The 17,233-nt window shown below is 42.6% G+C and overlaps 1 protein-coding gene across 2 annotated transcripts in view; it reads right to left on the reverse strand.

Moving 5' to 3' along the window:
- Positions 1-17,233, reverse strand: part of Tnni3k (TNNI3 interacting kinase) — a 267,950-nt gene that overhangs the window by 171,105 nt on the left and 79,612 nt on the right. For both annotated transcript variants that reach the window (NM_181769.1, XM_039102111.2), the window contains 4 exon segments: positions 11,788-11,937; positions 12,533-12,627; positions 14,214-14,318; positions 14,392-14,536. In NM_181769.1, coding sequence (NP_861434.1) covers positions 11,788-11,937; positions 12,533-12,627; positions 14,214-14,318; positions 14,392-14,536 — 495 coding nt within the window.

Consider the following 17,233-nt stretch of genomic DNA (forward strand, 5'->3'; position numbering starts at 1 on the left):
ATATACACAAAGTTTGCTTCATCCTACCATAAGGATATTTGCTCAAGCATATCTATTGTGGCTCTGGAAACAACTTAGCTGTCCCTCAACAGAAAAATAGATAAAGAAAATGTGGTACATTTATGTATACAATAGAGTATTGTTTAAAAATAGCATACTGAAATTTGCAGGCAAATGGATGGAACTAGAAAAAAATTCATCTTGAGTGAGGTATAACCTAGATACAGAAAAAATAAATGTGCTATGTATTCACTTATAAATTGATATTAGCCATTAAGTAAGTGAAAATGAAGCTTTAAGTTCCACAGGACTAGAGGGGTTAGGTAAAGAGGTGTATATGGGGCACAGTAATTTTCGTGGGAGGGGAAATAGAGCATGTTTCATGGGCAGACAGGGGGCATGTGGGGACAGGAAAGGGAAATTAGGTGAGGGAAGATATGGTGGAATGAGAGAGTGTCTGAAACTTGGGGAGGGGGTGGAGAAGAGAGGCATTTGGGGGTGGCATGGACACCTAGAGTAATGGGAACTTTCAGGAATCTGTGAATGTGATCCCAATGAGGACTACTTAGTAATGGGGAATACATAGCTTAACTGGCCATTTCTTATAGCCATGCAAGTCTTCCAATGGTGGCACAGTGTTACATCTGATTGAGGTGTTGGCCAAGAGGATACCATGGAAATCATCAAACAACCCAGGCTGTTACTAAGCCAAAAGATTGATTTCTACAAACTGAGAGTGGGACCCCATTGCTGAGGGCAACACTTGCACAACTCATTGAATAGGGAGAAGTAGATCTGGTGCCTAGCCTACTTGGAGCCCTCACCCCTGTATTCTAGTCCCTTGGGTGAAGGAGGGTACTTTGCAGACTACTGAAGGAGAAACATGGACAGCCACTCAGCCACAAGTTTCTGACCTAAAATCTGTCCTGCCTGCCTAATATGATAGGGCAGTGGTGGCACAGAGCATGTGAGGAACTAACCAATGTCTGATTTGACTTGGTCCACACCACAAGAAGAAACTCATACCTGACCTGGCACTGCTTGGGTGACTAAGAACTAGAGTCTGGATGTAAACACCTGGGGTAAAAGCAAATACTACTGCTCCAAAAACTTCAAGAAAATGGTTCCTAATGATACTCTGCTGTGCTTGAGGATCAATGCCTTGTCCAGTTGTCACTGGGCTTCCTCTCACAGCAGAGATGCAGAGACACATAGCCAGACAGAGAAATCCTAAATTGGAGGTCTTAGTCAAATTCCTCCTCAGAGGTCAGTGAAAACAACAGAAGATGGGGCAGAAATATTGTAAGAGCCAGAGAACATGGAGGACACCAGCACAAGGCCCTCAGAATCGCGTAGTCGAGGCACATATGAGGTCATAGAGACTGATGTAGCAAGCATAAAGCTTACAGATCCTCCGTGTGGATAGCTCTATTGACTTGGTATATATCTATCAGTCTCTCCTGGCTGTGAGGACAAATGGGTCTCTGATTCTTTTGCCTTCTCTTGGGTCTCTTCTTTCTGTTGGGTTGCCATTTCCAACTCTAATATAATAGGTTTTTTTCTTCATCTTATTATATTTTATTTTTTCACATTTCAAAAATAAAAATGTCTTTATCTCTAGCCCTGAAAAGGAAAGAAACTCACTGATCAACCATAAAAAACATAAAGACAGAACTAAAAATTTACTAGTAATACTTGAAAAATGTTTAAGATTTATTTTTGAGATGCTGTAGTTATACTTTGAGACATCTTGACCTGTCAAAACGATCTGTGTTGGACTTTTACTTTTAAGTGGATGAATTTACATTATGTATTAGTATAGAATAAAATATAACTCTGTGGTTTGGCAGGGGAAAAAGTTTCACTTTCTGCCATCATATTTGTCCAATATTTTTTATCTGTGCGTTTAGTGACCTATCCAAAAGGCACTGCACAGACCAAGGCAAAGAAGGTCTTACATTTTCTTCTAGTTGTTTTATAGCTTTGTGTCTTACTTTTGTGCCTTGAGCCCACATTGAGTTGCATTTTGTTCATGGCATGAGATAAAGGTCCATTTTTATCTTTCCACAGGTAGAAGACGTCCCCCTTAGTATTTAGCTTAGAAATGACAATACATCTTTGTAAGACTGGCATAAACATTAACTGACACAATGTGTGGTTAAGGTGATGGCTCAGTCCATACAGATCTTCCTTTGCCACCACGAGACCTGAGTTTAGATTACAGGTACCTGGCTAAAGAGCCATGAGTACATCAATTCCAGGTCCAGGGAAAAGGAAACAGGCGGATCTTCATACTCTTGTGACCTAACTTCTGCTGTCCTTCTGCACACTTAAAGGTCACTGTAGGTCAGTATCTCAGTGAGATAAAACAGGACAAACTTCTCTTTTACAGTTGTATAATATTAAGCCTCATTCTCCTTTGCCTGGCAAGGCAGTCTGCTCAGAGTCCAGGCATCCGCCCATTACCTGGGTCATTTTCTTGCTTCACATGGCTCCAAGCAGATGGTAGTTTGTGAGCTGCAGTGCCCAGCAGCTCAAGTGTCCCTTTCTCTGCATCATTCTTTTAGCTTCAGGGTGCAAGAAGGACTGTGGCAACAACATTCTGTGATAGTTTAAAGGAGAATGGCTCCCGTAGGCTTACATTTGAATGCTTGTGCCCTGGTTAGTGGAAGTGTTTGAGCAGAATTGGTAGAGGTGGCCTTGCTGGAGGAGGTGTGCCACCAGGAGTAGCTTTGAGATTTAAAAGGCTTCTTCCACATTCAGTATCTCCCTTTGCTTGCAACTTTCCAATCACATGTGAGCCCTCAGCTACTGCTCCACTGCCCTGCCAGTCGGCCCACTGCTTCGTTTCCTACCATGATAATTATAGAAATTGTAAGCAAGCCTCCAATTAGATGCTTTCCTTTAGAAGTTGCCTTTGTCATGGTGTTTCTTCACAGCAATGGAATAGTAACTAAGACAATGTCTTAAGAATTAAATCATCTTGTCAATGGTCTTGTACTAAATTCATTTTCGAAAGCTTAACCTTGACCCCATGACCCTGCAGGGATTTGAAAACCTTTCTTTTAATAACTTTATTGCTACATAGTTGGATCCAGAAAAATAAAAACAAGAAAGCCTAACCAAAAATCTTTTTTATTATTTCTATTTCTCCTAGGACACACTCACCCGACACATACGCCAGAATTTACCCAGGCACAAGACCTAGTTCACAGCATCCTCCTCCCCATTCCTCTGGTCCCCTCTGTGAACTCACTCTGCTGATGTGAATAGGACTATGTGCTCTCTCAGTGGATCAGGATGCAGCATAGGTGCTCCCACAGTAGATCAGGATCCTGTACGGGTGCTCCCCCAGTGGATCACCTCCAAAGAATCAGGGTTCAGCATGGGTGCTCCTCAGAGGATCAGGGTGCAGTATGGGTGCTGCCCAGTGGATCAGCAACAGCATCATGAATCCTGACCGCCTGAGAGAGCAGCTGATCACACCCTTCGTGTTCCTCTCATTGTAAAAGCTCTCTTGGCTCCACTTACTCTGAGTAGTTTTAATTTCCTGCCAGTATGGTGGCAAGGTTTTCTGGCATTTTCTTTGGAATAATTTTTATCTAGAGCCTAATGAGTGCTTGGGTTCTGGCTGCTGCTAAGGCAGAGGCTGCCAGGGAGGTGCCAAGAGGGCCCTTCTGCTCTGCAGGGCTGCTCTGCCTCATCTCCTTCCTCCTGCTAACAGTTTTGAAGGCACAAGTGTAGGAAAGGCTCCGCTGCTGGAAGCGCTCTGACAAGCCCTCAACAGGAAAGGAAGGAGCCTCAGAAGCTCCAGGGCAAGCTCCCAAGCCTGGTCACAGGGAGGGAAGCAGAGGCACTCCCTTTGCAGTGTCATCAATTGTCTCATAAAGCCAAGGCTCTGACAGGGGACAGGCAGACACTCAAGGCCAACACATACAGATATAACTGAGCTCCCACTGACTAAATAAAATGTTCCCCTATAGCTAAGAATTTAGTGTGTACATTCAAGTGTCCTAAACAGATTGTCAGGTTGCCGTGTCACCAGCTCAATTATAACAGCAGTCTGCATGCTCAGAGCTTCAGTGTCTGTAGCAGGCGGGTTGGCAGTTCTGACTTTCGACTTTTACTCTGTTGAATAGTTGGGGAAGAAATATTTACCTTCTCACAGCATCTCTGCATCCTTACCATTTCAACCTAGAGGCAATAGACAATGCTTCTTCTCCTTGTCTGAGAGTTCAAGAACTAGACATGGAGGTCAGCAGAGCAATGGTAGTGATGGCTACACCACCCAGAGTCTGGGATTGAGACCTAGTTTGTTCAAAGATTAGAAGAGACATGAGAATTTGACTCAGGAAAGTGTGTGTGTGTGTGTTTTGTGTGTGTGTGTGTGTGTGTGTGTGTGTGTGTGTGAGTTTGTGTGTCACATGCGCACACAGGCACCAAAGGTAAATGCTGGCCCTCATTCCTCAGACACTCTTGTCCTCGTTATTTTAAATCCGGGTTGCTCATGTACCTGGGGTTCACCAAGGAAGGTCTGTCAGTTCACAGGTAAGCTCACCACTCTTGATCTGGCCAGCAAGCCTTAGTGACCCGCTTGTCTTCGTCCCCTGGTGCTGGAATCGCAGGTACACAGCACTCCACTTGCCATTTTAAAGGGGGTTCTGGGAATTGCGTGCAAATCACCATGCTTATGTGGCAAGCATCATGCCCATCGAGCCACCTCTCACCCCACATTCAGGGAAGCTTTACAGACTTCTTGCGATTCAGTTGCCCAGATGAGTGAAGGCACAACTGCAGCTCTGCCCCAGAGCAACTAACTCAGAGGAACCCAACTTCCGGCAATGGCATGGGTGAGTAACCCTCAGTCCAGTGTCTCTGCACAGTTCTTATACAAAATCTCATTTCCCAGAAGCTCTAAGGAGTGGAGTCAGATGGTCGCTTCTGAAGTTTGCCCTTCCACAGCTCTGTTACTTGCAGAGGGTCTTGACCCTACACTATCCATAAGACCAATAGTGAAAAGAATCCCCAGATCACTGTTTCTTCTCGTGACTCAGCTCTGCTTTGAGACCTGTCTGCCCTTTCACTTGCTTTTTTGTCAAGTTGAAAATCAAAGCTAACATTGACAGAGACTCAGCAGTTAAGTCAGTTCTCCTTATAGACATAGCTTCAGCGTCAACAGAATAGCCATAATTAGTATTCCTGAAAACATTGCTCACAAGATGCCCTGTACTGGTTCATGGCTTCTTCTTTGGTTTCATTTCAACAAGTGTGCCCTGAATGTCTGTTTGGAGTCAGCCACTAAATTTAAAGGTTCTGGAAGACAAAGTCTAACAGCTCCAGAACTTGTTACACAAAAGTTTGCAGGACAGCAGTGATAAGGTGATTTAGGGTGAAAAGGAAAATAGAGATAGAATGTATAGGTGGCAAAACAAAACGTCCGACTGGCATTTTTGAGGTTGGCATGCAGGCAAGGCTAGCACTTAGAGAGAATTCATATACTTATTCATGAAGGCTAAATGTAAATTAAAATTTTAAGGGGTAAAATTTGGTGGGGAAGATGGTTCAGGCATAGGAAAACCTTCGAAAGGAAGACCGAATGCCAGGTATGTTGAGGAATGAAAAGGTAGATTTTATTAACAGATGCTGCTCCTCTGAATCTTCATACAGAACAGTATATCAGATTTGGAACATGCTTGACACAGAGTGGACACTGAGAAAATGCTAGTGACCTAGTAAATGTGGCAATGGTTGACACGTTACACTTCTGACAAGAGTAACTTACCCACAATGGTTGTGAAGCAGGAGGATATGATAACAAGAGGGACTTTTTCCTGTAGGTGGTTGTGTGTCACTGAAAGCTTTTGCATTTTGAATGCACCCATTAGACTATAGCTAAAGAAATAGGCATAAGTGATATTGAAGGCAAAATAAGTTAACAAAGTGTTAAAGTGAATCGGGTCAGATATATAATGGGGCAAAGCTAACAAAATGGTGGCAAAAATGAAGAGGAAAGGATAGACTCAAAATATGCTGAAGTGCAGTGAGGAGACTTTTACTCAAATCATCCTGTGTGCTGGGGTGAGAAGCTGAGGGGAAGAGGGGACACACACACACACACACACACACACACACACACACACACACACACGTGTGTGTGTGTCTTCTGGATTAAATGACACTGTGTATGGTGCCATCAAGTAACAGAATGCATGAGGGATGAACAGTAGGAACATATTGATGGGGCTGATGTCTTACATTGATCTCACATTCATGCGCTGTTTAGAAAGTTAAGTCTTAGGGACGGGTCACCTGTTAGTGCGGTCCTCAGGAATCGGCAGGGAGCTCAGTGAAGGTCTTCCTTAACAAGGCCTGAGAGCCCTGCCAAGGTCAAGAGGTTTATAATGTCCAAAAAGGTTTCATGATTGTCACATGGCCATGCAGATCAGAATCATAGCTTCGAATTACTTTAATGATATTTAAACCGTGAGTCGGAGGTTTTAATTGTTAGTAGTATGCTTTGAGCCACAAATAAAGAAGAGTAGTCGCATGACCTGTCATGTGCTTCTCTATTACCTCCTTATGATAAGAATAAAATCTTTCCACTTAGATGATGGTCGGTATTGTTATTTATATTTGAAAAAGCAACTAAGTATGTGAAAAGTAGTGAGTATTGAAATACACACAGGTTTAAAATCCCACCTCAAGTTTTTATTAGCTCTTCCTTTCCCTCCCCATTGCTCCAGGTGCGCTCTAGTATGCTACCCCAAGCTCGCCAACCACACACCTTCTCTCCAGCAGGCTGAGAATTCATCACGGAAGCTACCTATGGACTTCAGGACACATCAGTGAAAGTTTCCAGAATCTACCACTTCTTACCTTGATTGCTCCTCCCCTTCATCCCACAGCTACATTTTATGGGCTACAATCTATAGAAAATCATGACTACAAGATTTCATTACTCTGTTAGAGAGGACGTGATAGCACACTTACTATAAATAATTCACATCGCACTCCCCTTGTCAGAATGAATAAACAAAGCACATATCTCAGGACAGGAGCCTCGAGTTTTATTGTTTTGCTCACTTACTCCTAATTCTCCAACCCCAGCTTCCTGTCACTGTGAATTACCGCACCTCTGCTGTCTATAAATATTGCATTGTGGGTAATTAAATACTGGGGTAGGAGCTTCTGTAAATTACTTTAACTGGCGTTGGCACGGAAGCAAATCAGGAGTTTGTAGTTCTGTTTCTACTTTGGGTTGTTTTCTGACCCTGAACAGCCTGACATAAGAGAGTGCTCTCCTTTCTCCAAGGTAGCCTTTTCAAATCTAACCGCCAGACAAGCCCGTGAGCTACGGGTTCAGTTCTAATTGCCTGAGACCTTTTTGCTTAGCACTTTCATCTTTAATGAATGGTGCAGGATTGTGTGCAGATCTTTACAATGGGTTTTCCATACCGCTTCTTAGGGCAGAGGATCTGAAAGTAACCAGATTGCTGGCTATTTCTTCAGGGCAATTTAAAATTGATTCATACAAGTCCTTTGCATCACAGGGAAAGGGCAGAGCGAATCCAAGAGAGACTGCCATCCTTTCTTTCACTTTCAGGTGGAATTGTAGAGATAGGAGGTGGAACACTCTACATACTGTAAGATTGGGGCTTGGTACAGTCTAGCTAAACATTGCTTGTTCTCAATCAAAAAATCTCAGTGTAGAACTGAGGTCAGCAGGAAACATCTTCCCAAGATTAATTTTGGTCAACATGTGTTAAAAAGTTTATGTGAATAGATGGTCCCACAAAACCAGGGTGTAAAAAATTCAGAGTGTAATCAAGAAGTACAAATTACTGCTCTAGACCATTAGAGCACTTCTGAAGTTACTATATCAAAATAGTGGAGTGAATTTAGCTGGGGTAAGCTAAAATGTCTGCTATAGAACCGTTAAGACACACATGGCATTGAGAAGGATGAACTGCTGTTCTGTTTTGAGTAGTAGCCTCAGAAGAGATAGAACGGGTACCCAGGGTTTTGTCATTGCCACATGATGTTGTTATCCACAAAGTCCATGCTTGGGAATTATACAACTGAGTGACAGAAACATCACAAAATAATTTCTCACAGTGTGTGCAGTAAGTTAAGATTTTGTGTTGGACCATATTCTTAAATACTCTAGGTCAGACTTCCCTAACTAACAGAAAGACCCTGCCTGGGAAGTCCCTGCCTAGCTTCTTTTTCCTTCGATAAGGCAGGGTCTCTGTTAAACCAGAATGATGCCATTCCAAAATCTCTTCTGTTCTATATAGAGAGAACTCTGCATGGACCTTACTGTTTTCCTCAACTTGTTCTTCATCTGCACATAGAAGAGTCTTTTTTATGGTCATCAATTAACTTAGTGATTCTCTCTCCAAGGGACAATAGACATCATGTCTTTGTTGAAAACAAACAGAAACTTCTTCCCACTGACAGTATTAACAAGGCTGTGTCAGTCTTCCCAGAGCACATGAAAACATTGTCAGAGAATGGTAGCAACAACGGCCTGACTTGCTTTGCCCCAGAACATATGCAAACCATCCATCTGTCTCCTGGGCACGAACATTCAATTTGTTAAAGTTCACAGTAATTATAGAATTCTATGTTGGTGCCTGGCGCATTAGTTGGACAGACAGAGATAAGAGAAAGGACCAGTGCTAGATTGATGAGTGGGCAGGGCCACTGAACTACAGGTTTCTGCTGTCCTTCAGTAAGGAAGCAGTGCCATGATTCATTGTTTTGTAAGGAGTGGATTTCAACAAAAAATAAAATAAATAAAGCCAGAGTTAGACTATCACTCTCAATCAACTAAAGACGAGTAAAGTGGAGCTCTGTGAAGAGCTGGCTGCAGCAGCAACTTCAGAGCTGCTTCCTGGAGATGAATGCTGAGCGAATGCTGCTGCTCTGAAGCTCAGAGCCCTTGGGAAAGGCTGTCTGAGAATGCATGGACAAATGTCATGTGCAGAGCAAAAGGAACCCAGGGAGACCTCCCAAGTTGTAAACTGTGGGGGATTCCCAACTGATGCTTAAAGATAGAGCTACTTAGAGCTTTAAACACAAAGTAGAAAGCTTTGATACCTTATGGAAGTGCATCCGTATCCATCAAGAGACAGGTGAGTTCTAAAAGCTCCAAACTGAAATATGTCCAGATGCCTATGGGCAGTAGGATAAGTAGGATGAGTTGTGATACTGCCTCAAAACCTTTCACTAAGCAGCGATATGAAGAGGTGTCTACAGCTGCCTGCAGAGAGCTGGGTTGATCTCGCAAATTGTTGGGCAATAGGAATCAGACAAGTGAAATATATCAAAACACTCATCCATTACTCAGAGAAAGAGGCTGTGGCCGCTCCTTGTGGAAAAGGATTAGAGGAGATTATCAGTAGTGTTTCTGGGCTTGAGTGCAAGGACACAAAGATTTTGCTGTCTCACCACTATTTCACTGACTTGTCTCTATAAAAGTAATACTGCATGTTTTTATTCACTAGCAATCTTCAGGCTTGCATACTTTTCTGTTTCTCTGTCTCTAAGCTTACAGTAATTCTACATTTCATCCTTTAAACTCCATCTCTCTTTTCATTAATGGACTTCACCCTATTCAGGCACAAAGCCTTCTAGATCAACATTGTAGCTGAGACAGCCTACCACTTGGGTAATTTTGTTTGTCAATGCGATGCTTGAGGGGTCTCACGTTTAAAAGAAAATGAGAAACTTATTTTTATATATACTTTAAATATCTTAAAGTTCAAAGAGGAAACTGGAATAGAGAATTAAATAGGGAGGGCGATGGAAGAGATGTGCAAAGGAGGAATCTGGGAGGAAAGCTAAAGGCCATTAGGAAAATTATATGGGAGCCTACTACTGTAGAAGCTTTCTAAATTACCGACATATATAGACGAGATCTAAGTGAAATCACCCAACACACATCTCATACCAACAAGTAAAACCTCAAGTGCCAGAAACTTGTTATAGCATCATGTTGAGCTGTTGGCCAATATCACAGCTTATTGATAAGGCTATGTTATTTTTCATGGCATGGTAAGGCCATATGATTGAAGACAGTACTGACGCATGGCATGCAACTTGGAGGAATCAAGCTATTGCCCAACTAGAAGCTTCATATTTCTGACTGGCACTCATAGTGTTTTAAGGTACTCTACTGAAGGAGTAAGATGATCACCAATTTACCCACCTACAACTATGTGGCCTGCCTGCAAGATATATTGACTCAGTAGTGGGGCAAATGTTATAGGAGCGACCAACCACTTTTTAATCTAAGACCGATTCTGTGACATGGAACCCATCCCTGACACTGCTTAAATGACCAGGAATCTGATGCTAGATGGATTGTGGGCTCAGGGAAACCCTACTACTCTCATTCTGCTAAAGGGACATGGTAATAAAATAGTTTCTGATAACATACTGCTGTACACATGGATCAGTGCCTTTCAGTGCACACCAAAGAAGCTTCTTGATGCAGTAGTTTGAAATCAAGACACACCCACAAACTGGATAATGTACAGAGTGAGAGATTTGAGTACAGAATGGAGTGTTTTTATCAAACTCCTTGCCTCACATCTCTGGGATGTATCCAGTGACAGGGATAGAAAGATTGTAAAACCCAGAAGTGGGGGGTGATTCCAAGGAAACAATGTCTTCCAGACACCAAAGAATTGACATACATGTGAATTCAGAGATTATTAAAGCTCACACAAGACCTGCACAGGTTCAAGCCAGACAGCAGGGTCCTAGAACCTAGAAGAGGAAATGGACATGGGATTCTACCCTTAACCAAGAAGCTATTTTCAACTGATACACAGTAGCAAAGGGAAATACGTTTTCTCCAATTGAGCATCACTGGGTCTATCAACTGCACTCTAAGATAGAACTTGTGCTATTTACTGCCCACCTCTGTGCACGACATAAAATTCTCATGCCTATTAGTAAACCCTTTTAGTGTGTACAAACAGTCCTTTGGCTTCCACCAACCCATCACATTGGAGACTTAGAGATGTTTTGCATGGCTATAAGAAGTCTATCTGATGTTTTCACCAATGTATTTGAAAACATGTCATAGTTTATGACTTTATTTTATTTCATTGCTACAAAAACTTCATGAAACTATTACCATATTGGGATATGGTATTGTGACGACCTAAATCTGTGTTTCTGGGCCACGGTTATTCAATTTAGCTTGGGAATAAACTCTCTCTTATTCCTTTTAAGGTGAGATCTGTGTGTTTTGTGTCATCTCTCCCTTGCTTTATAACACAGAAATCCCTAACAGAGTTTGAACAAATGCTCCACCTTTCAGATACAGACATACATACATAAACACACACATATATTATATATTCATACGTACATAAATTCATACACACATAAATACATATACATACATACATACATACATACATATGTACATACATAGATCACATTTTCTTTAGGGTATAAAAATCAACAATAAACCACTCTGCTATGGTCGCCTAGCTCTGTCTTTTTTCTCCAGAGCCTAGAATTGCAGTAGCCCAGTCCTTTTTCAGCCTTGATGCTGAGAATACATCAGCTCATTTGCAGCCCAAAAGTTGCTTTCCCTAATAATGGCCTGCTGCACTCTTTGATCCAAGTCCCCAGAGCTTTACACACAGTCTACAGAGGAAGTGGGAGGGCTCATGTCATGTAAGCAAAGAAGTTATTGACGCATTAACATAACCTATGCACACGGTTCAATGTGCTGCTGCACAGATGTGATGATTAAAAACATACCTTTCTCGTAAGCCCACATCAAACATGTCTGCTCATCTTTTTCACCACTAGACCTGCTGGGATCACAAGCGACAAGATTCATATCTGCACCATTATCAAGTAGGAACTGAACCAGGCGGATATGGCCATGGTAGCAAGCAGAGTGCAATCCTGTGATGGAAAAGAACAAAAGGAGGAAAAGCAGAAAGGGTTGCCCCACGAACAGGATGGCTTCCAGAGATATAAAGCCATAATTGATGTGTAATGAAAAATTAATTTTATTTTTGAGAAAATGGGAGATATATTCAGCAATAGAGGCAGCTTTCATATGGACTGCATTTACTCAGTGTGTTTTAATTTTTCATCTCCCTTTCTGCAATAACTATCAAGAACAAATACTGTCTTTACAAAAATAATAATCAAGAGTTCAACCAGTATTTTTCTTGAGCTCCAAACCAAGGGCAAAGAAATGTCATGAACATCAACCTATTGTGATGGAGGGAACACTGGAAGCAAAAATTGTATGCAGGTTTTAACACAACAGGGGGACTGAACAACACTCAATCTGAGTTTTAACATTGCCATTTACCATTTAATTATAAATGATTCTAATTGATAAAAAAATCTCATCCACTGGGAGCTTGCTGCTCTCTCTTGGCTCAACATTGCTTTTGAGAAAGGACAGTCATGGGTAGGCATGATGTTCTCAACACTGCTCTTGAGAAAGGACAGTCATGGGTAGACATAATGTTCTCAGCAGTCTTACCTGTGTGCCCATCTCTTCCTCGGTGGTTAATGTTCACAGCATTCTGATCAAGAAGAAATTTGACCAGGTCAATGTTCTTGCCATAGGTACAAGCACTGCAGAAGCAGAAAGTCAGAAAGAGGTTTCTTATGTGCTGAGTCATGTCTCTGCAGAAGTCCTATGTCCTAGGATTTCACTGTAGACTCTATTTAGAGATAGTGTCTTCTATGACATGGTGGAAACATGACATGGTTATTAGATTAGATCCTAACCCAATATGGTTGATGACTTTACGGGATATGGAATTTGGGACAAAGATGACACAGGCAGAAGCCTGAACACAGGAAAACAGAGAAAAGGTGGTCATCTTCAATCTGAAAAGAATATTTGTAGAGAAGACCAAAATTGTCAGTATATTGTGATATTGTGGAACTGAAAGTGTGAAGCAGTGCATTGCTGCTGTTTAGATTACCCAGGATGTGTTATTATGAGAACCATTAGAAGTGATACAAACTTGATTAATCCAGGACAATCCAGATACTGGTGTGTGATACTAACACACACACAAACACACACACACACACACACAGAGAGAGAGAGAGAGAGAGAGAGAGAGAGAGAGAGAGAGACAGAGAGACAGAGAGTCAATAAGAGACATAGAGAGACACACACTCACAGAGACAGAGACAAGGGCAGAGAGAGAAGGAAGAGGGGGGAAGAGAAAAGGAGCTGAGAGGAGGTAACAGGGCTCTCATGAGTGCTGCTTACCAAGGGCAACAGAATCACACATTAAACATCTGGAGCAAAGAAAGACTTGTATGAAGGTCTTAGTATATTTAGTCAAGTGTTCCCAGTGTTGTCAGCTCACATTTAACCTAGCAGATATGTGTAAGATAGTCAAATGTGTAGTACGGACAGGTCCATAAAACTTTTATCAAATCGAGGTAACAGTCTGAAATTAATCCCCAGGAAAATGACCCAGGGTCTGTCAAGGCTTCTGTGACCAGAGAGTATGTGCATCAGGTTGTCCCTGTTCAGGGAGCACATCCACACACTATCCATGGACCTCCTAGAAAGCTTAGGAGCTGCTGTGGCTCTGGGTTATCAGGAGCCTCTTGCTTCATCCATTGGGTGCATCTTTCCCAGTCCCAGCTGATCCGTGGAGCCCTTTCCTAAGCTCACTGGAAAGATATTTTATGAATTCCAAGAAAAGAGCTACATCCTGGGTATCCCAATACCATCCTAACCGGGCTTTTTGCAGCTGGCACATGGATATCTTGGATAGACACATTTGCATATAAGGTTTAAGAAAGTGAGGGAGAAAGTGTCGAATTTAATGCTGATGAATCCTAGTAATGAGATTCTTGTCAGAGAGGGCATACAGCCCCTCATGGCAGCTTTTCAGAGAGTGAGTAGCAATATGCTTACAGATGTTGATAGGCTTGTTGCCTTGGCAACATCAGTTTGTGTCTCTGTGACTCCAGCCAGAGGAGCAGCATCTGGAGACAGATCTGTTTGCTGTGCTGATGGCAGCACCTGCTTCCACCTTTCCTTTGTGCACTCAGCCAGGCTTCTCTTCTGTCCTACCTGTGTGCTCACTTTCTGACTGCAACATCTGCCACTGTTTGTTATGGCTTTGTAACTTAGGGTGCTGCATGGTGTCAGCCAAGCTCACTGGCTAGTATGCAGAGATATTCTTTACCTGTGAAAAGCTGTCTCGCTGAAGATGTTTTCCTTAGTCAGACTTTCAGTTCCTGTTACCTGGACAATTTCCTTGGCAACTTCAAAATTTCCATTGTAGCATGCCCTGGATGGTAAGAAGATACTTTAATAAGTAAGAGGACATGAGTCGGACATGAGAAATGCTAAGTCATACTCACAGGTGCAAAGGAGTGTCACCATAGATGTTAATGACGTGAGGCTGGACCTCTAAGTCACTCTGGAGCAGGTAGCTCACTATATTGTGGTGTCCAAATCGAGAACAGAAGTGCAGAGGGACGTGGTCTTCATTGTCCTGAGCGTTCACTGCCATCGGTGAGAAAGCGCAGATATGTCATCTGGAATCCCTCCTTTCTCATCCCTCACATGTACACTGTCATGGGCTTTGCCCACGTGCCCAAGATACTCCTGGAAATTGCCAATTACTCTTCATAATAGAGGGGATTAAGTGCAGCCAATTAAAAAAGTTATAATTCTACTCTATTGTCTACTATCTCACCAAGCAGGCTTTTTTTTAGTGCTCATAAATTCTATGGACTACAGCTAATCAAATTTGTCTTGCAGTGGTGTGATTGCACAAGGATACCTGTGGCCTCTTTCCCATAAGTATCCGTTCCAAACTGACCCCCTTTTTCATCTAAAGGATTTTGAGATTTGAAAGACCTTGACTGTTGAGATGGTCAGTGAATACAGGTCTCTGCTGCTAAGCCTGTGGACCTGAGTTCTCTCCCCAGGCCCCACATACTAGAAGGAGAGAACTGACTCTTAAGCATTTTTCTCTGGCCTCCACAACATAAACTACTGTACATGCTGTGCCCACGATGTAAATCTAGGTAATTTTAAATTAAAGGCCCCACCCAGATCACTAAACCCAGTACTGCTGATTCCATGGGTGAAGGTGACAACCAGTGATCTGAAAGTGTAGGGTAGTGAAGCTGCACACTTTAGCTATTTTACACAAATGGAGAAGCATTTCAGATAAGGATGTTCACTCTGTCTTTTTCTTTGACATTTTTATAACTCTCAGGGTATCTGAAGATTCTTTGTAGAACCTGCATATGTGAATCGAGATGACATGCTAACTGAGATTGAAAAGTGTTTTCTAGGACTCCTTAGATGTTAGGGTCTAAGAGACTAGAAAAGGACCATTTGGAAGCTCCAGACAGGAGAAGGTGAGTGTGGAGAGGTTATCTGTGCTGCCCTGGGACAATTCTCAGCATAGGTGCTTGACTCTCTGTACTTCTCCAGATTGGACATCCCCCATCTATGACACCTTTGAGAGGGCTGCACATCAGACTCTGACTAAAGTGGAAATTTCTGGTTTCTTTGGGGACTCAGTCGTGTCATGTGATGTTATTCTGGAAATTGCCTTATTAAAGGATGTTTTGGTTGAATCAGATACATGGACGGATGTTTGCTGAGAACAGACATGTGGTGTTTTTCTGGAAGCCACCTGGAAAAAGGACATGTGAGGTTTTGCTAGAGGGGACGCTTGAGAGAACATGCGATGTTTGGAAAGGATGTAAATAAAACCTGACAGACCGTGGACAACACTATTTGATATTGGTTTGCCTTGCCGCTCATGACTTTGGAGAGAGAAACGCACCAAAGAGTTTCTAGTGGTATTCAGGTAGCTTCTTGCTGCCTCTGTGGAACTCCAGCCAGTTGGCAGAACCTCACAGTCTCTTCTGGGTCGAGCTGTTGCTGCTGATTCATGAATGGTGTTTGCAAGTGGATTGAGCTGCCATTGCTGATCCGTGTGAACAGAACTGCTGATATTCTGACAATGCGGATTGGATTTGCCCCTGAAGAACTATTTCTAAACAGGTCCGCATTTTCTTTTGCCCTATTAGCCTTTCCTTCCCACTACCTCTAGTGGGTGGCTGGCTAGAAGGGAGGTTAAATCATTTAAGTACACGTATTAAAGTAAGTTTGTAGAATATAAGCTACACCTGACTTTGGAGCCCGTGACACAGGAGCACAGAACCTAATCCTGGCAATATGGTCATTAGCGGTGGCAGTAATATTATCCAGCCTCTCCTGGTAGCAATCCCCGCCACAGGATCAGGTCCTGCCTGACTGTTTGCAGAAGCCCAATGTCTGCATGTGTCTGGCATTGCTGGCATCATGTCACTGTGGGACCCCTTTGGGGTTGCGAAAGTGGAGATGGTTCTTTGCTGGTAGAGCTCTGAGCCCGACTCTGCTCTGCTCAGACTCTTGAGCTACCTCACGTCTGCTCTGGTCTCCTTTCAGAAAACACTAGGACAAAAAGTGGTGTGGGGAGCAAAGGGCTTGCATGTTTTAAGTTTTCCTGTCGTAATCTACCACAGAGGGAACTAACGACAGGAACTCAAGTAGAAAATGAGCCAGAAACCATGGCAGGATGGTGCTTGCTGGCTCAGTCCTGGCTCCCGCTCAGCTAGCTCTCTGACAGCCTAGGGCCAATGTCTCAGGGCTGGTGCTACATGTGGTGGGCTGGGTCTTTCCATCAGTCATTAATCAGGATGTTCTTTCACAGTCATGGCCAGAGGACAGTCTGATAAAAGCAACCCCTATGACTGTGGTTCTTTCTACTGAGGTGTGCCTAGGCTGTATCTAGTTTTCAGGGAGCCCTAACCAGGGCACCAACCTTTTAACACAGTCCTTTCGTGCTTTAATCATTATTAATTAGCTGTGGACACTTGGAAAAATCAGACTGCAGTCTCACTTTTTAAATAGTCACTAACTGTACCAGTGTTAGGATACTCATGCTTTATCAGTCATCATGGCTCTAACAGAACCCTTGTTGGGAACAAAGAGAAAACATTCCTGAACCTTATGTTCGTAATGCATTTAGTGTGATATTTTCCGTGCACACACATATAATGACAATCATACTACCTATTTCTTGATTTCTCCCTTGTAAGTTTTGCATTAGAACCAGTAAAATATAAATACATAAAGTTATACCTTCAAAGAACATAAAGTCAGGTAAGACAGGCTTAATAATAACTGAACACCAAC

The sequence above is a fragment of the Rattus norvegicus genome, chromosome 2 (genome assembly GCF_036323735.1).
Source record: "Rattus norvegicus strain BN/NHsdMcwi chromosome 2, GRCr8, whole genome shotgun sequence".
Lineage (NCBI taxonomy): Eukaryota > Metazoa > Chordata > Mammalia > Rodentia > Muridae > Rattus > Rattus norvegicus.